Source organism: Hemiscyllium ocellatum, chromosome 20, assembly GCF_020745735.1.
Source record: "Hemiscyllium ocellatum isolate sHemOce1 chromosome 20, sHemOce1.pat.X.cur, whole genome shotgun sequence".
In the NCBI taxonomy this organism is placed as follows: Eukaryota; Metazoa; Chordata; class Chondrichthyes; order Orectolobiformes; family Hemiscylliidae; genus Hemiscyllium; species Hemiscyllium ocellatum.
Window position 1 is genome coordinate 9177455 of NC_083420.1, and position 23839 is coordinate 9201293.

General features: G+C 41.3%; 1 protein-coding gene across 3 annotated transcripts in view; it reads right to left on the reverse strand.

Moving 5' to 3' along the window:
• Nucleotides 1-534: 534 nt before the first annotated feature.
• rogdi (rogdi atypical leucine zipper) overlaps nt 535-23839 on the reverse strand; it is a 31894-nt gene continuing 8589 nt past the window's right edge. The window contains exons 2-11 of one of the 3 annotated variants that reach the window (XM_060840139.1): nt 23768-23839; nt 20032-20114; nt 16834-16888; nt 14379-14459; nt 11586-11681; nt 9176-9274; nt 8463-8576; nt 7654-7703; nt 5480-5606; nt 535-2560 (exon numbers count right to left, since the gene is read on the reverse strand). In XM_060840139.1, the coding sequence (XP_060696122.1) occupies nt 2558-2560; nt 5480-5606; nt 7654-7703; nt 8463-8576; nt 9176-9274; nt 11586-11681; nt 14379-14459; nt 16834-16888; nt 20032-20114; nt 23768-23839 (780 nt within the window). In that variant the 3' untranslated portion in view covers nt 535-2557. Of the gene's footprint in view, nt 3576-5479; nt 5607-7653; nt 7704-8462; nt 8577-9175; nt 9275-11585; nt 11682-14378; nt 14460-16833; nt 16889-20031; nt 20115-23767 lie in introns of all 3 variants that reach the window. The other 2 variants (XM_060840138.1, XM_060840140.1) reach the window with 2 other exon arrangements.

Sequence of the window (23839 nt, forward strand, 5' to 3'; positions counted from 1 at the left end):
CAATTGGCTTACTTGAAATCTTGAGCTTTCCCTTGAGATTTCAAATAAACCTGTTGGACAACAACCCAATATCATGTGACTTCTGACCCACTCGAAAGAGCGTTCCACAATCTCTCATCCCTAGTGCTGCTGAGACAAATCAGTCAAGATGCAGGTTTTTATGAAGCTTCTCTGCTGCTACTTCTTGTTAAATAAGTGTGTTGGCAGTTTCTTGCTAACCCAATCCAAAAAAACAGGTTGGATTAATGCGATTTCAAAATAAGGTTTCATTTGTCTATAGGCATTAATCTTGCTCTCCAGCTACCTATTCTCACACCAACTGTATCAATGGCACATTTCCAATTGCCTTATCAGCAATCTTATGGAACTTCATACAAATCCTATTTTTATTTTAACCTAAATCGACATCGGTAAGAATCATATCTTGAAGACTTAATTGCAGAGCATATGAAAATGGACATCAACTCAAACTCAGTGCTGAACAACTATATAATTCTTTGAGATAAATACTTTATTGCAGACACGATCTGAACAATTTCCTTGGTCCACAAAACATTGAATAATTTAAGGTCGTTAAATAGAATTGGTCTCAGTCACATCATTACATCTTGAGCAAACATGAAAACATATGCACATTTCTACTTGAGACTGATGACAGGAATTGAACTGAATTGACATTTAGCATATTGCATTCAAATTACATGATACTGGAAGACATCACAGCTTTTTAAAAAGGTAAGCACTCATGCAGCACATTCTCATCTGTTCTGACTTACTTCACTCATAGGGTGGAGCTTTGAAGAAGCCAACTGACTTACGTCACACTCTCATCAATCCACTCTGCATGATGTTTTGTTGAAAAGTACAACTTTGGTACAAGTAATGAGGACTGAGGACGATGCTACAGCATTGTTCCTCACAGGTAATCCAAGAGGCACAAGTAAGTGGGCTGGGGATGTTGGTACAAACCCCATTATGGCAGCTGGGAATTGATTGAGTAATTAAATTGAGTTTTAATTCAAGAATCAAACCTTAGTCTCAGAGCTATTATCAACTGCCACTGGTTTAGGGAAGGAAGTCTGGCCTACATGTGACTTCTTCAGGTTACCCTTAACTGGCTTCTGCAATGGCCTAACAAGTCAGGCATATGCACAAGAAACGCAATAGATACCAAATGGACAGCAGTTGAAGGCTCACCAACTTCTCAAGTGAAGTTAGCGATGCGCAACAAATCCGGGCCTTACCGGTGATCCCCAAATCCATTAGAAGAGCTTTCCCACAAGGTTCTGGATTAGGGGTCTTAAACGTTGCCCTAGGGCTCAATGCACTCCAACCGGGCTCTGTACTACCACTTCTTATCAAACAGTGCAGGGAAGTGAAGGACTACTTTTTCCTCCAGTAATAAAAACCAGAAGTTGCAGATAATCTCACAGACTGAGGCAACATGTGCGTCCACCTTTGTGCAACATGACTGCAGCCTTGCTCCCACTGGGATAGGGAAGCATGTGAGAAGGTTACTCCGAGACTGGTGTGTGATAAATACTGTGCAAGTCAAGGAACTGGCTGCCATGAGTGTTTCACACCATTTTACACAACAAGAGGAATGCAGGACTTTCCAATGTTGCTTTTTTAATTACAACGACCACGTAAAACTCTGTAGGATTATTAAATATTGTTGCCTTCTAGAAATGTTGGTTGGAACATTTACCAGACACTAAAAATACAGCAGAGAACAATCACCTTAGTTGGTGGAAATATTAAGACAGCTTGAACAATGCTCAACTTGATCAGTGATTATGACAGTATTAAGATGATGGTTTTCAAATTGTGTCCCTTTGAATTATTTTTTGAATACTGAAGTTAATTTCTAACAAGTATTACTCCACACCATGTCAGACTTCAGTCAGATCAAACAGGCTTGATTTTGGATATTCTCAAGTCTCAAGACAAAGGAAAAGGAGGCAAATTTTGTGCAGGAGGCAAAGGATGCATGGATCAGAGGTGTGTGGGGTTAGGTTTCAAAAAAAAAAGTCAAGTTTCAGCAAAACCTTCACTTTAAGATGCTGCAATCTACTGGAATGCAATATTCAAGTTCTGAATGGTGGTTTCAAAATTAATATCACTTTCACAAACAGTTGAAATACCAGTTGTCTTATCTCACCAACATGAACAATGAATTATTGTCCAAATACAGCAGATACATGCAGCCGAAACATAAACACTGTTTAATATTAACAGCATACCAATACTATCCATAATTCATCTAGAGGGGATACACAATAACACTATGTTCTGTACAATGGAATCTGATTGAAACTCTTCATACATCTTAAAACCATGTCCTTTTAGATGAATGGAACTGATTATATTTTCAACAATGTACAAAGCTTTGTCATACACGCTGAACCCATTTCCTCCATCCTTTGTTAACGCAGTGCAGTTCAACTATGCAGTTTTAATTCCAATTACTGCAGTGTCATTTATATTGTAATCTTGTGGTTACGGACACAAAGGGATGGAAACTGCTGGTCAGATACTCCACGCACATGAAGGACTCTCACTTAAATTGGTGGAAATACATATTTAGTTAAACTACAACATTGCCAATACAGCTTAGAAGTTAAATATTTGCACAAATTAAGTTGTGTTCAGTGTTTTTTTTTCATTTTTGTTCATTCTAAGTTGTTGAATCATTAAAAGACAAATACGTAATCGCTGGTTTATAAAGTCTGATGCAAAAATAATCTAGTCACAAGATATTCTGATAAAGCAATCACAAACAATGGATCGACTAATTTATGACCAGCACAAATTCAAAACTAATTAATGCCACAGTAATTTAACGCACAAACTGAAAAGGATGATCTGTTTATACTCTGATCTTTCTTTTCTTTCTGAAAAAGGAAATCTCTGGGAGGGGTAAGAGAGGGGATCCCACAAACAAAAACATAATTCAAGAATGTTGGGGCTGGTCCACCAAGAGGTATAATGTAGAGCTTTTGTTCTTTGATTTCCAGACTTAAAGGGGTTGAATAGATTAGCTTCAGTGCTTGAACATTAAGCTCCAGGGTGAGATAATTTTCTCTCCTTTATTCCACGTGGCCTGCAACTTGGAAACGATTGAAAGTGCTCAACGCAAAATCAGAGAGGCTCTGGAGAAACCATTGTTTCTACTTCAATATATTTGTGACCAACTGCCTTTCGGAGCTGTGAACCACATCTTCACTAACGTTAATACTTGAACAACAACTTCTGTCATATAGCTGACTGCAGGATTCAAAGCTCAAGGTTGGATCTGTTTTCTAATTCATTTCCAATATCGCCAGCTCAGGCTCTACAAAGGGAGTTAATGTTTTTAAAACATGAACATCCAGGATGGGGGGGTACAAATGTAGTGTGTAACTTAATTTCTGAAGTGTAAGCATACTGCCCCCAAAATATTTACAGACAACATCTACAGTAGACAGACTGGGAGCTGGGGCAGGAGTGGTCACAATGTGCAGACTGATCTTCACTTAAACTGTTGCTCAGGCTCAGTAGGGTTTGAAGTTCCAGTAACTGGAAAATACAGAAATCTGTAAAGACGAATTAAAAACATTGTAGCATCTGATGGAAAACTACGCTGAAGACTGACTTTTTCCAAACTTTCAAACATGCAAGTCATAACATTCAAAATAACTTTTCCCTCTGTAAAATTAACTAACGTCTCATAAGTAGAAATACTAAAATCACTGAAAATCATACACTGACAGGCTCTTAATTAAACTCAACTACAAGATCATTAAATATAGGAGCAATATTAGGCCATTCGGCCCATTGGATCCACTCCACTATTCAATCATGTCTGATATGTTTCGCAATCCCATTCTTCTGCCCATAACCCTTGATCGCATTACCAAGTAAGAACTTATCTCTGTCTTAAAGACACTCAGTGGCTTGGCCTCCATAGCTCTCTGTGGCAATGAGTTCCAGAGATTCACCATCCACTGGCTGAAGAGATTCCTCCTCATCTCAGTTCTAAAGGGTCATCCCTTCCCTCTGAGTCTGTTCCCTCAGGTCCAAGTATCCCCTACTAGTGAAAACATCTTCTCCGCATCCACTCTATCCAGACCTCTCAGTATTCCCTAAGTTTTAATCCGATCCCCCCACTCATCCTTCTGAACTCAGCACACAGAACCGCACTCCTCAACTGCTCCTCATATGACAAGTCCTTCATTGCCAGGATCACTTTTGTACACCTCTTCTGGACCCCTCTTCAACACCAACACACTCTTCCTTAGATACAGGGCCCAAATGCAGTCTGACTAGATACAGCTTCGGCAGTACACCTCTGCTCATGTTTTCTGGCCCTCGGGAAATGAATGCTAACATTACATTTGCCTTCCTAACTGCCAATTGAACCTGCATGTTAACCTTAAGAGAATCCTGAAGTAAGACTCCCAAAGTTCCTTTGCACTTCAAAATTCTGAAGTCTTTCCCCATTTAGAAAATTGTCGGGGTCTCTATTCTTCCTACCAAAATCTATAACCTCTCAGTTTGACCAAATGGCTTCGAGTTGCATTAACTTGGGCTCAAAGCGACATGTTTCTCAGGTCAGAAGGATTGAAAACTGGGGAATTCTTAGGGAGCTGATAAAATATGCAATGCTCTAGTAATATTTCTCAAAGAGTTATTACAGAGGACATGACAGTGCAGACAGTTTCTCACAGACTGGCAAAAACAGTAAGCCATTTCAGCTGTTAGCACTTTGCCCAGCAGTGAAGATTAATAGAGGGACAGGAAGGCAGGATGGGGGGGGGGGGGAGGGGAGAAAGAGGGCAGGGATCCGTGCGTGTGTGTTGGGATCGACCAGAACATGTCTTCCCAATATCTGGAAGAACCTAGCTGTTGATGTTTGAAGCCCAGAAGTAACCTAGTGAAATATACCCAATGGAGTTGACTAATTGTAACCGGAGCAACACCAGCACTTTAACGTTCCTCCAAGTCCATCATATCACTGGTCTGTTACATAACAGAAAGCAGTCATAATGATATATAGCGTGGAAACAGACCCTTCGGTCCAACTCGTCCATGCCAACCAGATATCCTAAAATTAATCTAGTGCTATTTACCAGCACTTGGGCCATATCCCTCCAAACCCTTCCAATTCATAAACCCATTCAAATGCCTTTTAAATGTTGTAATTGTACCAGCCTCCACCACTTCCTCTGGCAGCTCATTCCATACATGTACCATCCTCTGTGTGAAAAAGTTGCCCCTTCGATCCCTTTTAAATCTTTTCCCCCTCACCCTAAACCTATGCCTTTTAGTTCTGGACTCCCCAACCCAGAGAAAAGACCTTATCTATTCACCTTATCCATGCCCCTCATGATTTTATAAACACCTGTAAAGTCACCTCTCAGCCCAATTATGAACAGGCTACGACAACAATGTAAGAAGAAGGTTTTGCTGATTAGTCCACGAATTAAGTCGACCGTACCTTATCCTTCAGTTGCTGACAAAGCTGCAGTGCGATAGTGAAGAAAACAAGGGTATCATTTAGCCAAGGAACCACACACTCCACTTTGTGCACGTGGCTAACTTCAAATTTCTGGTTGTTAATTTCACTGCAACACAATGAGGAATACACATCAAAATGACTTATTTGCTAATATTACATGTTCTTTTTAGTTCAGAAAGACAGTGTGCTTCACTATTCGTGCTCCTGTAAAGAATGGGCTTTGATGTGGTGACATTAGAGTGGCAGCCTAACCTGGAATTTCAATTTAGAGCTGAGTTTATAAGCTGAAACTAGACTACTGGAACCAAGGGAGGAAGTGTAGGGAGTGCAAGACTCCTGTCCCCCTTTGATGGCATTTTCTCTTTTGTCATAGAGACGTACAGCATGGGAACAGACCCTTCGGTCCAACCCATCCATGCCGACCCAGATATCCCAACTCAATCTAGTCCCACCTGCCAGCACCCGGCCCATATCCCTCCAAACCCTTCCTATTCATCTTTGATATCTGAATGAGTGCGTGCCATTCACAGACAAGAGGATAGATGAGACCTTGTGCATCTCCAGTGCAGAGAAGCATCTTGCCCCTGAAAACCAACTTGGGCAGCACATGTATGGTGTGAACCTGAGGAGGTCGGCAAGACAAACTGCAAACCCCTTGCCCCATATTCAAACTGAGTCACAGCAAGGTGCCTATAATGAGAGGAGACTGCTGCAAGAGCAGAGATATGTCTGTAACTTCGTTTCAAAAGTGCAATTGCCAAAACGCAACATTGCCTGCTGCACCATGTCCATAACACAATACTGAGAAACATGGGTCAGGGCAGCATCCAAGGAGACATAGCAAGCTAACGTTACGAGTCAAGGTGACTTCATCAGTTGCAGCTCTGATGAAGAGTTGTCTAACTGGAAATGTTAGCTTGCTGTCGCTCCACGGATGCTGACTGATCAGCTGCGATTTCCAGCATTTTATGTTTTCATTATAGATTCCAGCATCTGCAGTAATTTGCTCCTACTGAGAAAAACGGACTGTATTATGGAATTTGATCCCAGGGAAAATCTAGGAAGACCATACAATAACGCAGTGGTTTGCTTAAGTCAGCAAAAAAAAAACCTAAACAGCCCTGATAATGCTTCTCAGCGACTTAGTAAGTGCATCCCACAAGCCTAGGTTTTTACATTCATTCTGGAGACCCCATGCTACGTCCCATGAATCTTCTATTTTGAAAGTGGCAATAAAATGGCAATTTCATTAAACCCCATTTTCCCAGCTCCCTTCAGTTCCGAAGACATCAAATTGGACTTGAAATGTCAACTCAGTTTCTTTCTCCACAGCCACAGCCAGACCTGCTGAGTTTCACCAGCACTGTGTTTATTTCAGATCAGCAGCATGCATAGTGTATAGCTTTTATTATAATTGTCAATTGTGGCCTTGCCTATTAAGTATTTTTTAAAAACAATTAGCTTATGAAGCATCCATATAGATCAGAAAGATCCATCAGAAATGTCAAGTCACAAATCAGCTAACATCATTAGGCTTCATGATATTCTTGCACTCATGCACGGTTGCTTTGATCTTGCATTGCACTGGAACTACTTAGAAGGTAGGTGAGAATACAGAACACCATTCAGTATTTTAACAGAACATTAAGGCTTTGTAATGTGATGAATTGTTGGATCCTGTCCTATTTCAAATGACTTTTTTAGTCCTTCACTGAAATTTCACAGCAAATGTTTTCTGTGATACCCACAACAGTGCAACTGAAATGAAAAACAGAAAGCATCTATTCTTCATCACAAAATACATACAGTAAACAGATACTACTGAAACGATTTGAAAGGAATAAAATGTCTTCATAATGCAACATGTGAAGAGAGCGCAAAGAAAGAGCGTGCGAGACAGGCGCACAGACAGGCACAGACTTTGGCCCCTGCTGCTCCTTTCGTTCATGTTCAAATGCACCACATTCACAGATATCAAGTGTCACTTTTTCAAATGTTAAGAGTGTGCAAACAGCACCTGGAAAGGATTGTTAGGTTTGGGATACTCCCTAACTTCTAACCTTCACCTTGGAAATTTCATACCAAACCACAATTTGGTCTTAATGGAATTAACGTATCTATTTCCTACATACAAAATCCAGAGGAGCACTTACAACATGGATCCTGGGTTGTGCAGCACAGAGCTCCCGGCAGGTTTGAAATTCTGTAAGGAGAAGGGCAAAGCTTATGAGAAGATGGTTCCAAAAACCACACAAGAACTTCTTTATAATACAGGGCTTTCCAGTCATTTCTCTTCTTGGAAATAATGTTGACAGAAAGAGTAAGAGAGTTATCCTGGAGTTTCCTCCTTCTAGCCAAAGCTAGAGAATCATTTGGCACTCGTTAGATCCTCAAACCTATCAATCTGAGCACTCTCCACGGGTCTGCTGGTGAACAGAGATTGGCTGCCTCTGTCACCTTACAGCTTATCTTGCAGGTTCTTGACAACCGACCCTGCACAAGGGGATTAAGAATATCTTTGGAAAAATCAGCAGCTTAAAAAGGTTTCCTATGGACCCTACCCCCGTGGCCATGTGAATAACATGGCCCTTTCATTCAGACAGAAATTCTAATTAGCAAGCCTTTGCAACCCCAACTCCATCCTATCATGAAAACTGGACAATTTGAGACATCATCACTTATAAAACGTAACTCCCAACATCTCGAGAGACTAACTATTCACCTGACGTCAAAGGTGCTTCGTCACTATCCACAGGATAGAACATCTGCATCTTTTTCCCAATAAAATAACCTGGGGCCCCATTCAATCCTTTAACAACAAAGCTTGTTATTGGGCACAATTCAGAATAGATCACAAAACACTCTTTGTTGTTAAATGTTACCCTAGATGAAAGGGATAGCCCGAACTATAAACTTACAACCTTCACACTTGTAATGTAAAAGTCTTGCTGTCATACATTACCTTATTCAAATTGGGCTGCAGAAGATGGAGCTGGTACACAATCAAACAAAGTTTACTCAGATTAATGTAGAAGTTCGCAAAGACATCGCCGGGAAGAGGTGGTGTGAACATTTTCTGAGAGAGAATTAAGATGTGAAGGGATTATAAATAAAAACAACAAGACATTAGTTTAAGCTGATGAAATGAAAGTTGAATTCCTTAGTATCATTAAGGCTATTTTGGCTTATTATTCCTAGAAAATCCTAACCTGTTAGAATATACTGATAGAAGTCATAAAGAGGCATATTAAGATAAATATGTTTGCATTACAACAAATTTGGTGTATTTGAGGTGGCTGACTCACTGTGAAGAGGTATCAAACTCTCATGCAGTGACAGGTTTTGTACTGACTTCATTCACAATCTCCCTGACAAGTCATTTATCACAAGGGACAAAACCTAATAACAAAAACTGACACGTTTGACATGGATTTTGATACCAGATAACCTTGGATTACTGCTTGGCACTGCAGCATTCTACAGTTATAGCAGTGCTGTGAAGCTACTGACTTTCCACTAACACTGAAATGATCACTTGTTAAAGTACGATGGAATAGATGGATGGGAGTGGGATTGGAGAACTGGGGAGGAAGTGGGGGGTGGAGATTGGGAATTGAAGGGTAAGCAGCAAAGGTAAAGACACTGGTCAGTCACAGGAGTAGGATACATGCTCACCATCAAACTGCTGGAGGCTACTTCTGGGAGTGTCATTGCTGCAGGCGTGGTCAGTCTATTGCGAGCACGGGTTAGCTGCAACATTACTGCATCCATGAGCTTAAAAAGAAAATGCCTTTATCTGATCAGGTGCAGGTAGGTTTTAGGACAGATGAATGATTATTGACAATCTTTTGCATGGCAAACAGAATATTAAGCTTCACTTTAAAAGCAGGTGAGAAAGACATCCCTTCAGTCTACACTGACATTTTATCTTCACTGTGGTTGCTAAACTGACTTGTTTCTTGGGTTAGAGTCTCAGCCAAGCTGCTAATTTGTGCCTTTTTTTCCCCCAATGCAGCTGCAGAATGAGAGGGTGTGCCACAATGATTTTGAAAGGTCACTCCCTTCAAAGACAGATCAGAAAACATACCAGCAAGTCACGTTTATCTCAACATCAGCAGAGAATTGTGCCATGTCACAAGTGAAGCAGCCCATAAATGAAAACTAAATGATTTTTAATCTTCTGAAGCCAAAGATACACTGCTGCTACTTTATCATTTTGACATTTCAGTGATTATGAGCCATTTTATAAATATTTTACAATTAGCATTCGTTAAAATTAGTTTCATTTTGTAATTTTAGACTAAATCGTTTTCTTCTCCTTCCAGTCAGCTTGTAATCAGGACAATTAAGACTTTCCTCTAGAAAATGGATTTTATTTCTTCCTGTTCTGACATCACCAATTCATGCTGGGGATCACAGTCCAACAGCCAGCCTTCAGTCACACCAAAGAGGCTGCACATCTTATTTATAGCTAGATAAGAACATGAGACGAGGAGTAAAAGTAGGCCGTTCGGCCCATCTGGTCTGCTCCATCATTCATGGCTGAATCCTCAACTCCACTTTCCCGCCCGTTCCTTATAATCCTTGATTCTGTTATTGATTAAGTATTGGTCTATCTTGGGCTTGCATATACTTAATAATACAGCCTCCTGTGGTTAAGAACTCCTTAGATTTACTGCCCTAAGGGAAAACAAATCATCATCGGAGACTTAAACTGATAACGCCTGTCACTGAGGTTACACCCTTGCGTCAGAGATACTCCCACTAGTGGAAACAACCTCTCCGCATCTATTCTGTCAAGAATCCTGTATGCCTCTCCTTCTTCTAAAGCCCAATGAGTGCAGGCCCAAACTAATCAACCTGACCTCATAAGAAGATCCTTCCATACCCAGAAACAACCCTGTGAACATTTGCTGGATTGCTTTCAACGTCAGTGTATCTCTACTTAAGATAAGGTTAGGTTAAGGTTAGGTTAAGGTTAGGTTAAGGTTAGGTTAAGGTTAGGTTAAGGTTAGGTTAAGGTTAGGTTAAGGTTAGGTTAAGGTTAGGTTAAGGTTAGGTTAAGGTAGTCATGCAGGCTTTTAAGCCCAACAAGTCCACACCAACCCTCCGAAGAGTAACCCACTCAGTCCCATTCCTCTACCCTATATTTACCCCTGACTAATGCACCTCACACCATGGGCAATTTAGCATGGCCAATGCACCCCAATCTGCACATCTCTGGGCACTATAGGCACTTTAGCATGGCCAATCCACCTCACCCGCACATCTTTGGACTGTGGGAAGAAACTGGAGCACCCAGAGGATACCCACACAGACACGGGGAGGATGTGCAAACTCCACATAGACAGTTGCCCGAGGCTGGAATCAAACCCAGGTCCCTGGTGCCGTGAGGCAGCAGTGCTGACCACTGAGCCATCGTGCCACCCTAAATAAGGGAACCAAAACTGTAAACTGCAGTCTGACAAGGGAGTCGTACACAGTTTTAGTTTGATAGTGAGAGAGAGTAAAGATATTAGTAGGAATGTAGCACCAAGACCCTGTAAATTTATGAGCACAAGCTGTCAGAAAGTAATAGGGGAAGAAACTCCACCAAACTGGGGCACTCCTGTTGCCAATTTGGCAAAGACTGCAGTGTAGACCAAGCAAACAAACCCACCTGTGCGCCTTACCTAGGAAAACTGGGCCAGAGCGTAACATTTAGGAAGAAATGGTAAAAGACTGTAAGACAGAATATTGAAGCATATTTTGACTTATCCCCATTCCTATTCATTGGGACCTCAGTTACAGGAGTATATGGGAGACAGACACGTGTGCATGGATGCTAAGAGGGGGATTGGGTGTGTCTGGTTTAGCGAGATGAAAGCAGACCCATTCCTTTCCTTTCATAGTTTGAAAAGTGAATTTTATCTGTACACAGTACCTACAGACAGAAACCACTATGCAATTTAAATCAGTTAAAATCAATGATAACATTGAAATGGTACACAAGGCTTTTTAAAAGAAAGTAATTTAACAATTAAAGTAGAGATTTGTTATTCAAGGATACTTGCTGTTGTACCACAAATTCTGACATCTGACTGACCTTGGTGACCTCTGCGCCACTTTTGAACTGATAAGTCTGATCTCTGCTGTTGAGAAGGTACAAGGCCTGTCCAACATGATTCCTGGCATCCTGAATCTGTGAAGTCAGAATGTTAAATGTTGATAAGAGGACAGAAGAATTTGAAGTCGCTAATGGTGGAGAGGATAAGGGGGATGAAAGAGCTCAAAACAAATTAGAAGAAATATGACCATGCGAGAAATGATGGATGCAAAAATACAAGATACATTAGAAAGTAAAAATGTGCAATCGTCCATTAATCTCCAAGTTTCAACCCAACCTTATCTGACCAGCCATAGGTGTGGCAATACTGACTATTTTAAGAGAGTAAAACACTACTCCAGTTTTGTGAGCAGCACAGCGGTTAGCACTGCTGCCTCACAGACCAGGGACCTGGGCTCGATTCCAGTGTGGGGTGACTGTCTGTGTGGAGTTTGCACATTCTCACCCGTGTCTGTATGGGTTTCCTCCTGGTGCTCTGGTTTCCTCCCACAGTCCAAAGATGTGCAGCTGAGGTGGATTGGTCTTGCTAAATTGCCCGTAGTGATCAGAGTTTTTAACCAGGGGAGGCTGTGGTACTCCATTCTCATTTATGACGAACAGGATATTTGGTCCAACTGCTCCACACAAGTCTTCTCAATCTTATTTAATTTCACACCCCATTTGTCTATTTCATTCTCCCTCATGAACTTAGAATATTCAGTAGCTAAGGAAGCACTCAAATACCAAAAGCCTTACACTATTGTATAGTTTCATATTTTACAAACTAACACAAAAAAGATTGAGGTTCCCTAAACATGCATTGAGTACTATGATGCATATTAATCACTTTTACTATACTGATCAAAAGGCATCCCAGACTTTTGGATTCCCAATTAGTTATGTATGGCCGGTGGCAAATGTGTTTACAATATCATTCCAAATCATTAAATTATTTCTTTTTAAAAAGCTCTTGGCATCGACGAAGGAGCAGCGTTCTGAAAGCTTGCGATTTCAAATAAACCCGTGGGACTATAACCCAGTGTGGTGTGACTTCTGACCTTGTCCAGCCAAGTCCAACACCGGCTCCTCCACATCATTCTTATGTAAGAAATACCAGGATTCACAACAGGATCACTTTTTAAAAGTATAAGCTTTATTTCAATTCTGAAGAAGAAACAAAAACAATTTAAAATATTTGTTGAAAGAAATAAAGTGACCTCAAGAACGATGTTTTCACATGATGATCGATTAAGGTCTGTAATGCACTGCCCAACAGTGTAATGCAGGCAGGTTCAACTGAAGAACTCAAAAGGGAAATCAGATTGTTCTTTTTTGAAAAGGAACCAAGTGCAGGGTTACAGGAAGACAGGGAAATGGTGCTCAGTACATTCCTCATTTGGAGATCTGGTTAAGACATGAGGAGTTGAATGGCCTCCTATTCTTTCACCACTTGGAGATAATTGATTTGAAGCAATAAAAATGATTTGCAGCACAGAAAATCCCTAGTATGGAAGCAGGCCATTCAGCCCATCAAGTCCACACTAGCCATCCAAACAGCATCCCACCCACACCCACCCCTTACTCTCTCTCTATAACCCTGCATTTCCCATGGCTAAGCCACCCAGCCTGCACATCTGTGGATAGTACAGACAATTCAGCATGGCCAACCAATCTAACTTGCAACACCTCTGCACTGTGGGAGGAACCCAGAGGAAACCCACGCAGACACGGGGAGAATGTGCAAACTTCACATAGACAGTCACCCAAGACTGGAATTGAACCGGAGTCCCTGTGAGGCAGCTGTGCTAACCACTGAGCATGAAACAGATGACGGACTTCATACTGGAGGGCAAGTGGGCCTAAACAATAGTAAGTTCACAAAGAACACTCAGCAGGTCAGATAGCACCTGTGGAGACAGACACTGAATTAACATTTCATCCTGATGACTTGTTACATACAGAGTCACCAACCTCTTCCTCACCTCCACCCCATTTTCTGATTTCAGTTCAAACTGTTTCAGCTATAACTGCTGAAAATACTGGACCAGGATTGAACCTAACTTCCCATCTGTAGATCTTTCATTACTATTGAAATCATTTTCAGTCTTTTTTTTCCCTTCCGAACAGAGGGCTTCAGAGTGGAATAAAGGAAACAGCAAGTAACAAAAAAAGGATCCAGTTTCACAGCTGCAGAAGGTGAAGTGTTGTTGTGGTCTATTTTTGAATAGGTTAGATAATAGCACAAAGAAAAAAAGTGTCAAACCATAGAGGAGTCTGGCACAGAGAAATCAACTTGGAGAGAGCGAGGTTCGCAGATGCTGGAGATCAGAGTTGAGGGTGTGTTGCTGGAAAAGCGCAGCAGGTCAGGCAGCATCCGAGGAGCAGGAGAATCGACATTTCGGGCCAGGGCACTTCATCAGGCACAGAGGAAGTCCACTGTTTTGGTCCCAGTCAAAACAGAAAAATAAAAGCTAGCCATCCATTTTCAAACACATGTGGTCGGTTGTTTGCAAACCACTGCACTTTAGGTGCAGATCCAGGTACTTTTAAATGATTGGAGGGTTTCTGCCCACACCACACTATCTGTAATTTCAGATACCCATCAACATATGGGTGAAAAGGTTTTTCACCAGGTTCCTTCCACCATTAACCAAACTCCTAGTAACTTATCGCTCCTTTAAGCCATGATCATTACCCTAGTTGTATCTTTTTGGTTTTTAAAAAAGTAACCAGACTAAAGAACGGATAACTACATACAGTGATGAAACATGCGGTTGCAAAGAGTGCTTTTACCTGCTGCAGTTTCCATTGTTTGTCCTCCCTGAAGGTACAATGCAAAACTTGATTGTGTTTTGGCAGTCTCAGGTTAATGTCCTATTGTAGAGGAAAGAGATGCAGTTAAATTACAGCCACTGTCTCTTGGACACAGCTGGGGCTCGGTGACCTCTTCATATTTGCACAATTAAATATTGCTGTGTCCATACATCACAGCTAAAGCACAATTATCACTCCAGCCATATACATTATTCATGATTAAATAGAAACAATGAGGTTAAGTAGTTTGCTTTCACTTCCAAAATTATCAACTTATTACATATTTCATAGAGTAAAGGATAATATTCTCCCTGATTAGAAACTGCAATTTCATTCAATTATTAAATTCCACGTCTTCCAACAACAAAGTGCAAATGAAAAAAAGTAGCCTTTCTTTTAACTACTCTTTGTTTGAGCAAGAATACTTCAACATGGCCCCATGGATTTTTTCTTAAATAGAGGAAAATAACTGCTTCCACCTAGTTACTCTTACTTTTGCTTCCTAGTCCCTCGTCAAATTGAGACTTTGTTCTGGCCTTAAGAGGTTCTTGGGCTCCGAGGAAGGGTCACTGGACTTGCAGCGTTAACTCTGTTTTCTCTTCGCAGGCGCTGCCGGGATCTACTGAGTTTTCCCAGCAATTTGTTTGTGTTTCTGATTTCCAGCATTCGCAATTTTTTGTTTTCTTTTAAGCGTGCACGTGCCTGGTTTCAAATGATGCTCTCTGAAGTTGCCTCTAGGAGCAGTGCATGACTGAGCCAAGGATAATTCCTTCCCAATTTTCTCTTTTCTTCTATATGGGGGTATCTGATGTTTTGGCTTGGCTCTTTGTAACATTTGCAAAACTGGGGCACTTGGAAATCTACAGTGTTCACAATGGTTAGCCAGCACAATGCAAAAGCTGTGCATTGCTAACAACCATCTCAAATAAAAAGCACCTTATTTTGGGAAATATGTTTAAATCTTACACACTGCATTAGAATAGATGGGCTTCAGATTGGTAATGACGGGTCGGCACAACATCGAGGGCCGAAGGGCCTGTACTGCGCTGTAAGGTTCTACGTTCTAAAATTTCTTCAGGTTTCGAATGCAAAGTGGTGAACACCATAATCCTTATAGAAGTCAAAGAGACATGAAAGAATATTCATACACGTGTAGATTTTCTGCTGGTCAGTCAATATTCCAGAGTAGTTGGGAACTGCACAAGGAGACCCTGCAAAACCCCATCATACCACAGAGGAAACTGCTCAGGAAAATACATTTTCCTATGGGAAATTCCTTGATGACTGGAATCCTCCAAAAGTCTCAATTTAAACTGGAGACTGCAGACAGTTGCAATGAAGTTCAGTAAAACAGTGACTTGGGGAAAAGTGGAGACTATCAAATGTACAGATTTGCAACATATTTGACTGACCCCATAGTTAGCTCATACACTCCCAACTACACTTGTTGGGACCTGATATCCTCTCCCTTCCACAAAACCCACCATCCCTCCAAAAAATGAGCCCAGTACCACCACTCTGACGCAATAACGATACCAGCCCCCCCAACCAAACCCAATTTATCCCATCCACCCTGATATTCCCGAATCACTGCATCACTTAACTTGCCACACTGCAACCTGGCATCCCACCTGGTATCCTACTCCCTATAATCCCACCCACCTGGTACCCTACCCCCACCACCTGGCATCCTTCCCATCTGGCGGGCAATACTCTGATCACATTAGCATCACACTGACATTCTCCATTTGCTGTTTGACAGCAGCTATGATGGGAGCTGTCAAACTCTGGAATATCAGAATACAGTAGCTGACTGCTGTGAAAAAGGGTTACCCTACTCCTGACAGTTCTGTGCCGTGGGAGAACTGTTGAATGGAAGTGTAGCTCCGCACTTCTGGTGAATCCCTGAATCGCCCAGAAAATTCAAATCTGGCATTGTGTATAAATTTTCATAACACCAAAACAAAACCCAACATGGTGCTGGTCCAAAGGCTTATTTTCTTTCCATTCATTGACTACAGGGCAGATGCTGTTAGTAAGGCTACCATTTATTACCCAGCCCTATCCAACTGAGTGGCTTCCTCAGCAACTTCAGAGGCCAGTTAAGTGTCACAATGTTGTTCCATGTCTGGAGTCAGATGTAGGCCACGTGAGGTATTCAGGGCAGACTTCAGAATGCAACAAAGGACAAAACTGAATCAGGTGCATTTTCATAAAAATCCAATGGTTTCATAATTTTTAATAAAAACTTAATTTAATTCTAAATTGATTTAATTACTAAACGTAAGCTCATACTCATTTACGGCATTACAGTCCAGTATGATCAGTTCCATTTTAACGAAACTATATTAGCACAGAGTCATATTTTCAGTAAGGTCTAAAAGTATAGTATTTGAGTCTGTGTTGACTGCATCTTCAAGGTTTTTGTACTCACAGCCTGAGTCAATGCATCTCCCTGCAATGTAAGGACGCCCTTCACCTGGTCAGTTCTGGAAAAGAAAACAAAATCTCAGAAAATACTCATATATAACTCAAATGGGTTGGATTTAAATTTATGCTTAAGCTGAATTAAAAAAAAACAATATGTATGGTTTGTATACACAAATCATAATTGTCCAAGGAAAATAGTGACCAAAAGCTTCAGTGAATCTCTTGCTCTTCCTGAATTTTAGCTAGGAAACCAATGTACAATAACCTCAATTACCTGAAATAGTACATGGCATTTCCTCTTTTGCTACTTCTATTGTGCAATGAGCATTTGCTGGGGAGGAGATATTTAATGGATACTGTTACAGTACATGGTGCAAGACAGCAACACCCAGATTCTCTGACTTAATACTGACATCAAGGGAGGCTCCATTTCATAGAGTGGTATTCAGCCAGAGGAAAAAAATTAAAATACTTACTGTTTTAACTAACTTTAAGTTAGTTTTTGATAAGGTAACAGTGTTAATGAAGGCAGTGTGATTTATGTGCTAACATCCTGGGTGTTAGAACTGGACTCGCCAAATAAACAGTGGCTACAAGAGCAGGTCAGAGGTTGCGAGCAACTCACCTCCTGACTCCCAGATCCTGCCCACCATCAACAAGGGACAAGTCAGGAGTGCGATGGAATACTCCTCACTTACCTGGATGGATGCAGCTCCAACATTCAAGAAGCTTGACATCATCCAGGACAAAGCAGCCGCTTGATTGGCACCACACCCATAAGCATCCACGCCCTCCAACAACAAAATTCAGTTGCAGCAGAATGTACTATTTACAAGATGCACGGCAGAGATTCACAGAAGATGCTTAGAAAGTACCTTCCAAACCCACAACTACTTCAGCCCAGAGGGAAAAGGATTGCAGCACCGTCCAAACCCACGACCACTTGCAGCTAGATGGACAAGGGCAACAGTTATGTGGGAACACTACAACCTGCAAGTTCTTTTCCAAGCCACTTACTATCCTAACGGGGAAATACATCCCCATTTTTGCCACTGAGCCAGATTCCTGGAATTTCCTCCCTAAAGGCATTGTGGGTCTATCTCCATTGTAGACCGCAGTGTGGAACGCAATAGCTCACCACCACCTTCTCAAGGGGCAACTAGGGAGGGGCAATAAATGCTGACCCAGCCAGCAACACCCACATCCCATGAGTGATTTAAAAAAAAGAACTTCCAAAAGTGCCGTTATAAAGTGCTGATAATGAGTACCATACCCTATTCTGGACAACACTAAGAAATAAAGGAACAATTTATACAATGGGTCCAGAAGAGATTGGTTCCAGGGCTGAGGGACTTCGGTAACAAAGGTAAATTGTTGAAACTAAGGCTATTCTAATTAAAATGAAGGCCAAAAGGAGATTTTGATGGCAGTGTTGAATATTACGAGGACTCTGGACAGAGAAACAGAGAGAATCTGCACCCTTTGGCAAAGAGTCAAAAATCAATGGACACCGATTGCCGAAGGAGCTGGAGGCAACATGAGGAAACAAGTTTGTACATAAAGAGCAGTTATGACTTGGAATGTGCTGCCCGAGGGCGAGATGGAGGGTGAGATTTAATTACAGCTTTCAAAAATGGAATTGGATATATTATCAGGAGAAAGAAAAAGAAACGGGGTCAGGGTGGGAAGAGTTGAGTAGTTTTTAACATGACAGTGGCAGGTATTCAAGAGGACACCTGCTGTGTGATTCTGGATCCATGTGGCTCAGTGGTTAACACTGCTGCCTCACAGCACCAGGGTCCCAGGTTCAATTCCATCCTCAGGCAACTGCCTTGGTGGAGTTTGCACATTCTCCCCTTGTCTGCGTGGGTTTCTCCAGACGCTCCTGTTTCCTCCCACAGTCCAAAGACGCGCAGGTCAGGTGAATTGGCCATGTTAAATTGCCCATAGCGTTAGGTGTATTAGTCAGAGGGGGGTGGGTTGCTCTCCGGAGGGTCAGTGTGGACTTGTTGGGCCGTAGGGCCTGTTTCCACACTGTTAGGGAATCTAATCTAACCTAAAAACAGCCAACTTGAACACCAAATGTTTGGAACAATCACCACCACCTGATATTAGACCAGTTGCTCTAAGAATCACATTTCCATGAAGATTCACCCACATGCTGCACCAAGGACTGCAAAGACCAAGGGTTACACAATCAAACGTTATTCAAATTTAAGTCCATAAACTAGGAATATACAGGATCAGATAGAACCATTTCACCCAATCAGATCAGCCCCTGTACTCAAGAGAACACACAGTCTTATTTCCCACTTTATTTTCTAGACAAATCTTGGAAATAACCATCTGTCTCAATCGTACACCTAGGCAGTTTGTTTTTAAGCTTTTCAATGATCGTCAGCATGAAAAAGTTAGAACTATGCTATCCATCTTCGGCTTCACCAACAACCGAGGCGCTAAGGTACCAAGTTTCTCAGGGTTCAACTATTCATTGCCCTCAGAATCTCAAAACGATTTCCTCAGCGTTCAACCCTTTTCTTCAGCTTACCTTCCTTTGGAAGTCTAATCGCAGCCTTTCATAAAAGGTAGATACATCATGCTAGGCCATTTAAAGAAGTTTGAGAACTGAAGCAAGTCACTTCCTTACATCAAAGTACTGCAGATAACTAAGTGAAAGTGAACACTATTGGTCACTCAATCATCCTAAGAGAGTGTTAGGAGAAGCAGCACTGGAAGATGGCTGGGAACAAGTGGCTTGACTCAGGGAATTGGTGGCACAGGGATCCTACAAAGAGAGGAAAACAGAATTGGAGATTATGGGGAAAGGAAAACATGAGACAAGCAAAAGTTGAAAGTAAGATCCAAAACAGGTCAAAATGAATAAAGAGAACTCAACAACAAAAAAAACAGTTAGTCACACTATACACAATATGCAAAACATCTTGCAGGTGATCACAGAAAGAACATTTAATGCTAAGGTAGCTTGGACAAATTTAGAAATAAGCAAACTTTTACAGAGCCTGCAAATCCAAAGCAGTCACCACTTATTTTAATTAAATAATCTTTTCCATCTATTTGATTCATCGGTTGGGTGCTCTCGGGGACGCGCATCGATAAAGGAAATTTGCTATTCTTTGAATGTGGCTTGCAAGTGACAATGATCGCTGCTTGAATATCGCACAAACTGAAGTCAACTGCTTACGCTGAGCTTCCCAGTTTGAAGTTCTCCTGTCTGGTTTGACCTTCAGGACCAGTAGCTGACAGAGTAAAACGTCGGGAAGCCTCCTGCACAAGAGGAGTTCATTATTAATGTGAAAGTAAACAGCAAAGCAAGCATTACAATTACATTTTTAAACATTTCTGATGGGGTGTGGGGATCACTGGCTAGGCTAAATTTGACTGCCCTGGAAAAGATGCTATGAGCTGTTTTCTTGAACTACTGCCAGTCCTCTTGGCACCAGGACACCCACCATGATCAAAATCAATACACGTATGCTGACAATTGCTGGCTTCCTCCCAAAATCCCAGATTGAGAGATTTGGTGAAGTGGGTTAAAACGGATTCTGATGGAACTAAAACGGTGGCTAACATCCTCCTCGATTCTCCCGGCGTGGGAAGGTAGTAGAGATAAAAAAAAACCTCGCAACCTTTAAAATTTGTACGGGCGAGCACTCGAAACAATCAAGACTTTACAATTTCTGTAAAGTGTGATTTGTGTAGATAGATTGATGCAGACTTAATGGACCAAAGGGCCACACATCACTCCCACAGCCCCAAGGTGTGTGCAAATCAGATAATTGCTAATACTCCCTGACAATTCCGAAGTTTTGGATGAGAGCAAAATCTATTTGCTTCAACTGTTTCAGTTATGATTTAATGAAACAATGGGTTCAATCAGATAGTGGAATCAATGTGTTTAAAACATGATAAATGTGAAGAGGCACAGGCCCTGACTGAGAACGAGGTTAAGGTCACCAGGAAAATACTGGGCTATATTATGTATCATCTTTAGAAGGAAAGAGGTTAGTCAGGCGAGGGTGAGAGATGACTTATGCCGATGATGAATTCCATCATGTATTTTGTTGAAGTTTCATATTCTGGTGTAATGATTAGATTAGATTCCCTACAGTGTGGAAACAGGCCCTTCGGCCCAACCTGTCCACACCAACCCACCCCCAACCCATTTCCCTTACTATGGGCAATTAGGCATGGCCAATTCACCTGACTTGCACATCTTTGGACTCTGGGAGGAAACCCAGGCAGACACGGAGAGAATGTGCAAACTCCACACAGACAGTCACCCAAGGCTGGAATTGAACCTGGGACCCTGTGCTGTGAGGCAGCAGTGCTAACCACTGAGCCACCATGCCACCCCAATGATAATTATATTGTCTACCTCATCACCCAATAAAAAGCAAAGACAGGATTTCTTCCATTCTTACTTAATGGGAAAGTCACCATAAAAGCACAAAACACAAACGTTAAACATTTTGTTCTACTCTTAGTTTAGGTTTTCAGTATCCACAGTATTCTACGCAAACCAACTCCTAGCTATTCAATCGCAGCTGACAAAATGGTTAACTGGTCAAAAGGTGTTGCCACAAAAACAGCAGAAAAGATGAAAAGATCCTGACGGATTAAGCAAAATAAATGGATCCAGCATGATGTTGATGCTTAGCAAGGTCAATACCATTTACATCGGGATACAGTGTAGTAAGTATTCAAACTCTTTCACAAGGAGAATCTGGTTAGATACCTAAATGGTTAGCTTTTAAAATTACGTTCTGTATTACAGAATTATTAAGTAAATTACATATTTTCCAAGTGCAGGCTGATTATTTGTGTATATGCACAGCAATGACCTCAGCTCTTTCAAACTTCCCAGTAACAACCGTACAAGCACTACTGGAAAAAAAGAGACAAAGGTCAAATTAAAAGCTCCTAATGAAGAGAAGGGGAAAACAGCCTTCACACTGGTATGCAAGGCATAACAATGACTGGTATGCAGCACACTTTCAGTTATGATTTGATGAAACATTGGTTCATTCAAATAGGGAATCAATGTGGCCCAAGCAGATGTTGCAAGAGCAACTGCACTTCTCAGTAAGTATGAAGAATGGATTTATGACTTTCAGCCCAAAACCAGAATTTTGCAAATAAATATCAAAGTTATTGGTCATGTAAAGGTCAATCATAGCTTTCTAGGAAACAAACAGTGTTAACTATTGACTAGTAATTATTAAAGGTACATGCAGAAACTTTTAGATTTTCTCTCCGGCAATTCTAGTGGCGACCTTCCAACCAATTGACAAGATAAATGTGCACAACTGGAGCTACTGCAATGACTCTGAACAGCAACAAGCACGGTTTCGTTTAAAATGAACACTGCAGCAATCACCAAGACGAGTGATAATTGAGCTGCAGAGAGAGATTAAATATTTCCAAGACTGAAGAAAATTAGCCAATAAACTGGAAATGATGCAAAACAAGATGTGCCAGAGGAAGACGGAGTCACGGGCTTCAATTGAGGGAAAGGAAGTGGCATAACAGGCTAATAAGCATTGACAAAGCCGTAATACGATTATCAATGGAGCCGTTAGATTCACTTCTTAAGTGAAAATAGAATTCAAGTTCAGAGCCAGATAAAACACTAGCTCTAAGAACAAATACAACTTAATATTTTATCAAAAGTAAAATATTTCACAGTGGTTGCCACTTGAACTCAATGGCAAAACCAACTTTGTCAGCTGATATAAAGAGGAGAACTGGAAGAGCTCGCTCACATTGGAAATACAGACGATACACCAACAAACTTTGACATACAACTACAAAAGGCAGTCACTGAGATGGATGACAATGCTGCCCTTGTAAAGACTGGCTGTGTGAAAACACTGGTCACAACGGTTCCATCTTGCTTGGTGTATGGGCACAGGATTAAAGTGAACCGTGACACCCCAATCACAGAAGTCTTCTTAAAGAGAAATTTCAGAAAGATGCTGCTGCCCACATTTACAAGAAAGGCTGGCTGGACTAAGGCAGTCGTAAGAACTGGACTGTAAAAGTGCAAAACCTGAGACAGAAGGATCACGCAAAACAAACGTTTGCTTTTCTGGGACACAAACAGATTGGAGCTTGTTGACAGTGTAGTCCGTGATGTGAGATCAACCTGCTGACATGGCCAAGATTAGAGTGGTGCTGGAAAAGCACAGCAGGTCAGGCAGCATCCGGGGAGCAGGATTTCCTGATGATGGACTCCAGCCCGAAACGTCGATTCTCCTGCTCCTCGGATGCTGCCTGACCTGCTGTGCTTTTCAAGCACCACACTAATCTGGACTCTGGTTTCCAGCATCTGGAGTCCTCACTTTTGCCTGTTGACATGGCAGTTACTCGAGTGTTATTCAGCCCAACGGTATCAATAGTGACTGGTTGTTGAATGATACCTCGGAAATGATTAATAATACAGAAAAATGCTAACGCTGTAGGGACCAATTGCTGAGTGATTTAGTGGTCAGAGTGATTTTGAAAGATTTCAATACAGTAATGTAATTTGTTTTAAGACGTTAATACTATGTACGTTTCAATGAGTACAGTCTGTAAAACTTCAAAATAAATGTTAGGTAATTAATCTGAATTCTTTAGCATTGCTGGTTTTAACTTTATTTCATGGTGAAAATCTTCTTTTGGACCTTTATCAAACATTCCTGTTAATCACTCAAAAACATGACCTGGGGATAAAAGTTAATCCATGACAACTGGTCTAAAGAACTTGGTTACAATCATTTGATCTGTTCACAAGAATGTAATTAAAGTTATGTGCTTTATTACAGAACATTGCAATGCTAAGCAGGAAGTAAACACGATTAAAAATGTAGTTTCCGGACAACTGTTGATGGAACATTAAAATTCATAACCACATGCATGCAAGAGAGGTGCATTACCTTCAAAACATCCTTCAGCTGTTTAAGGACAGCGTGAACCTCTTCTCGCAGTAACCATTTAAATTCTTCCTC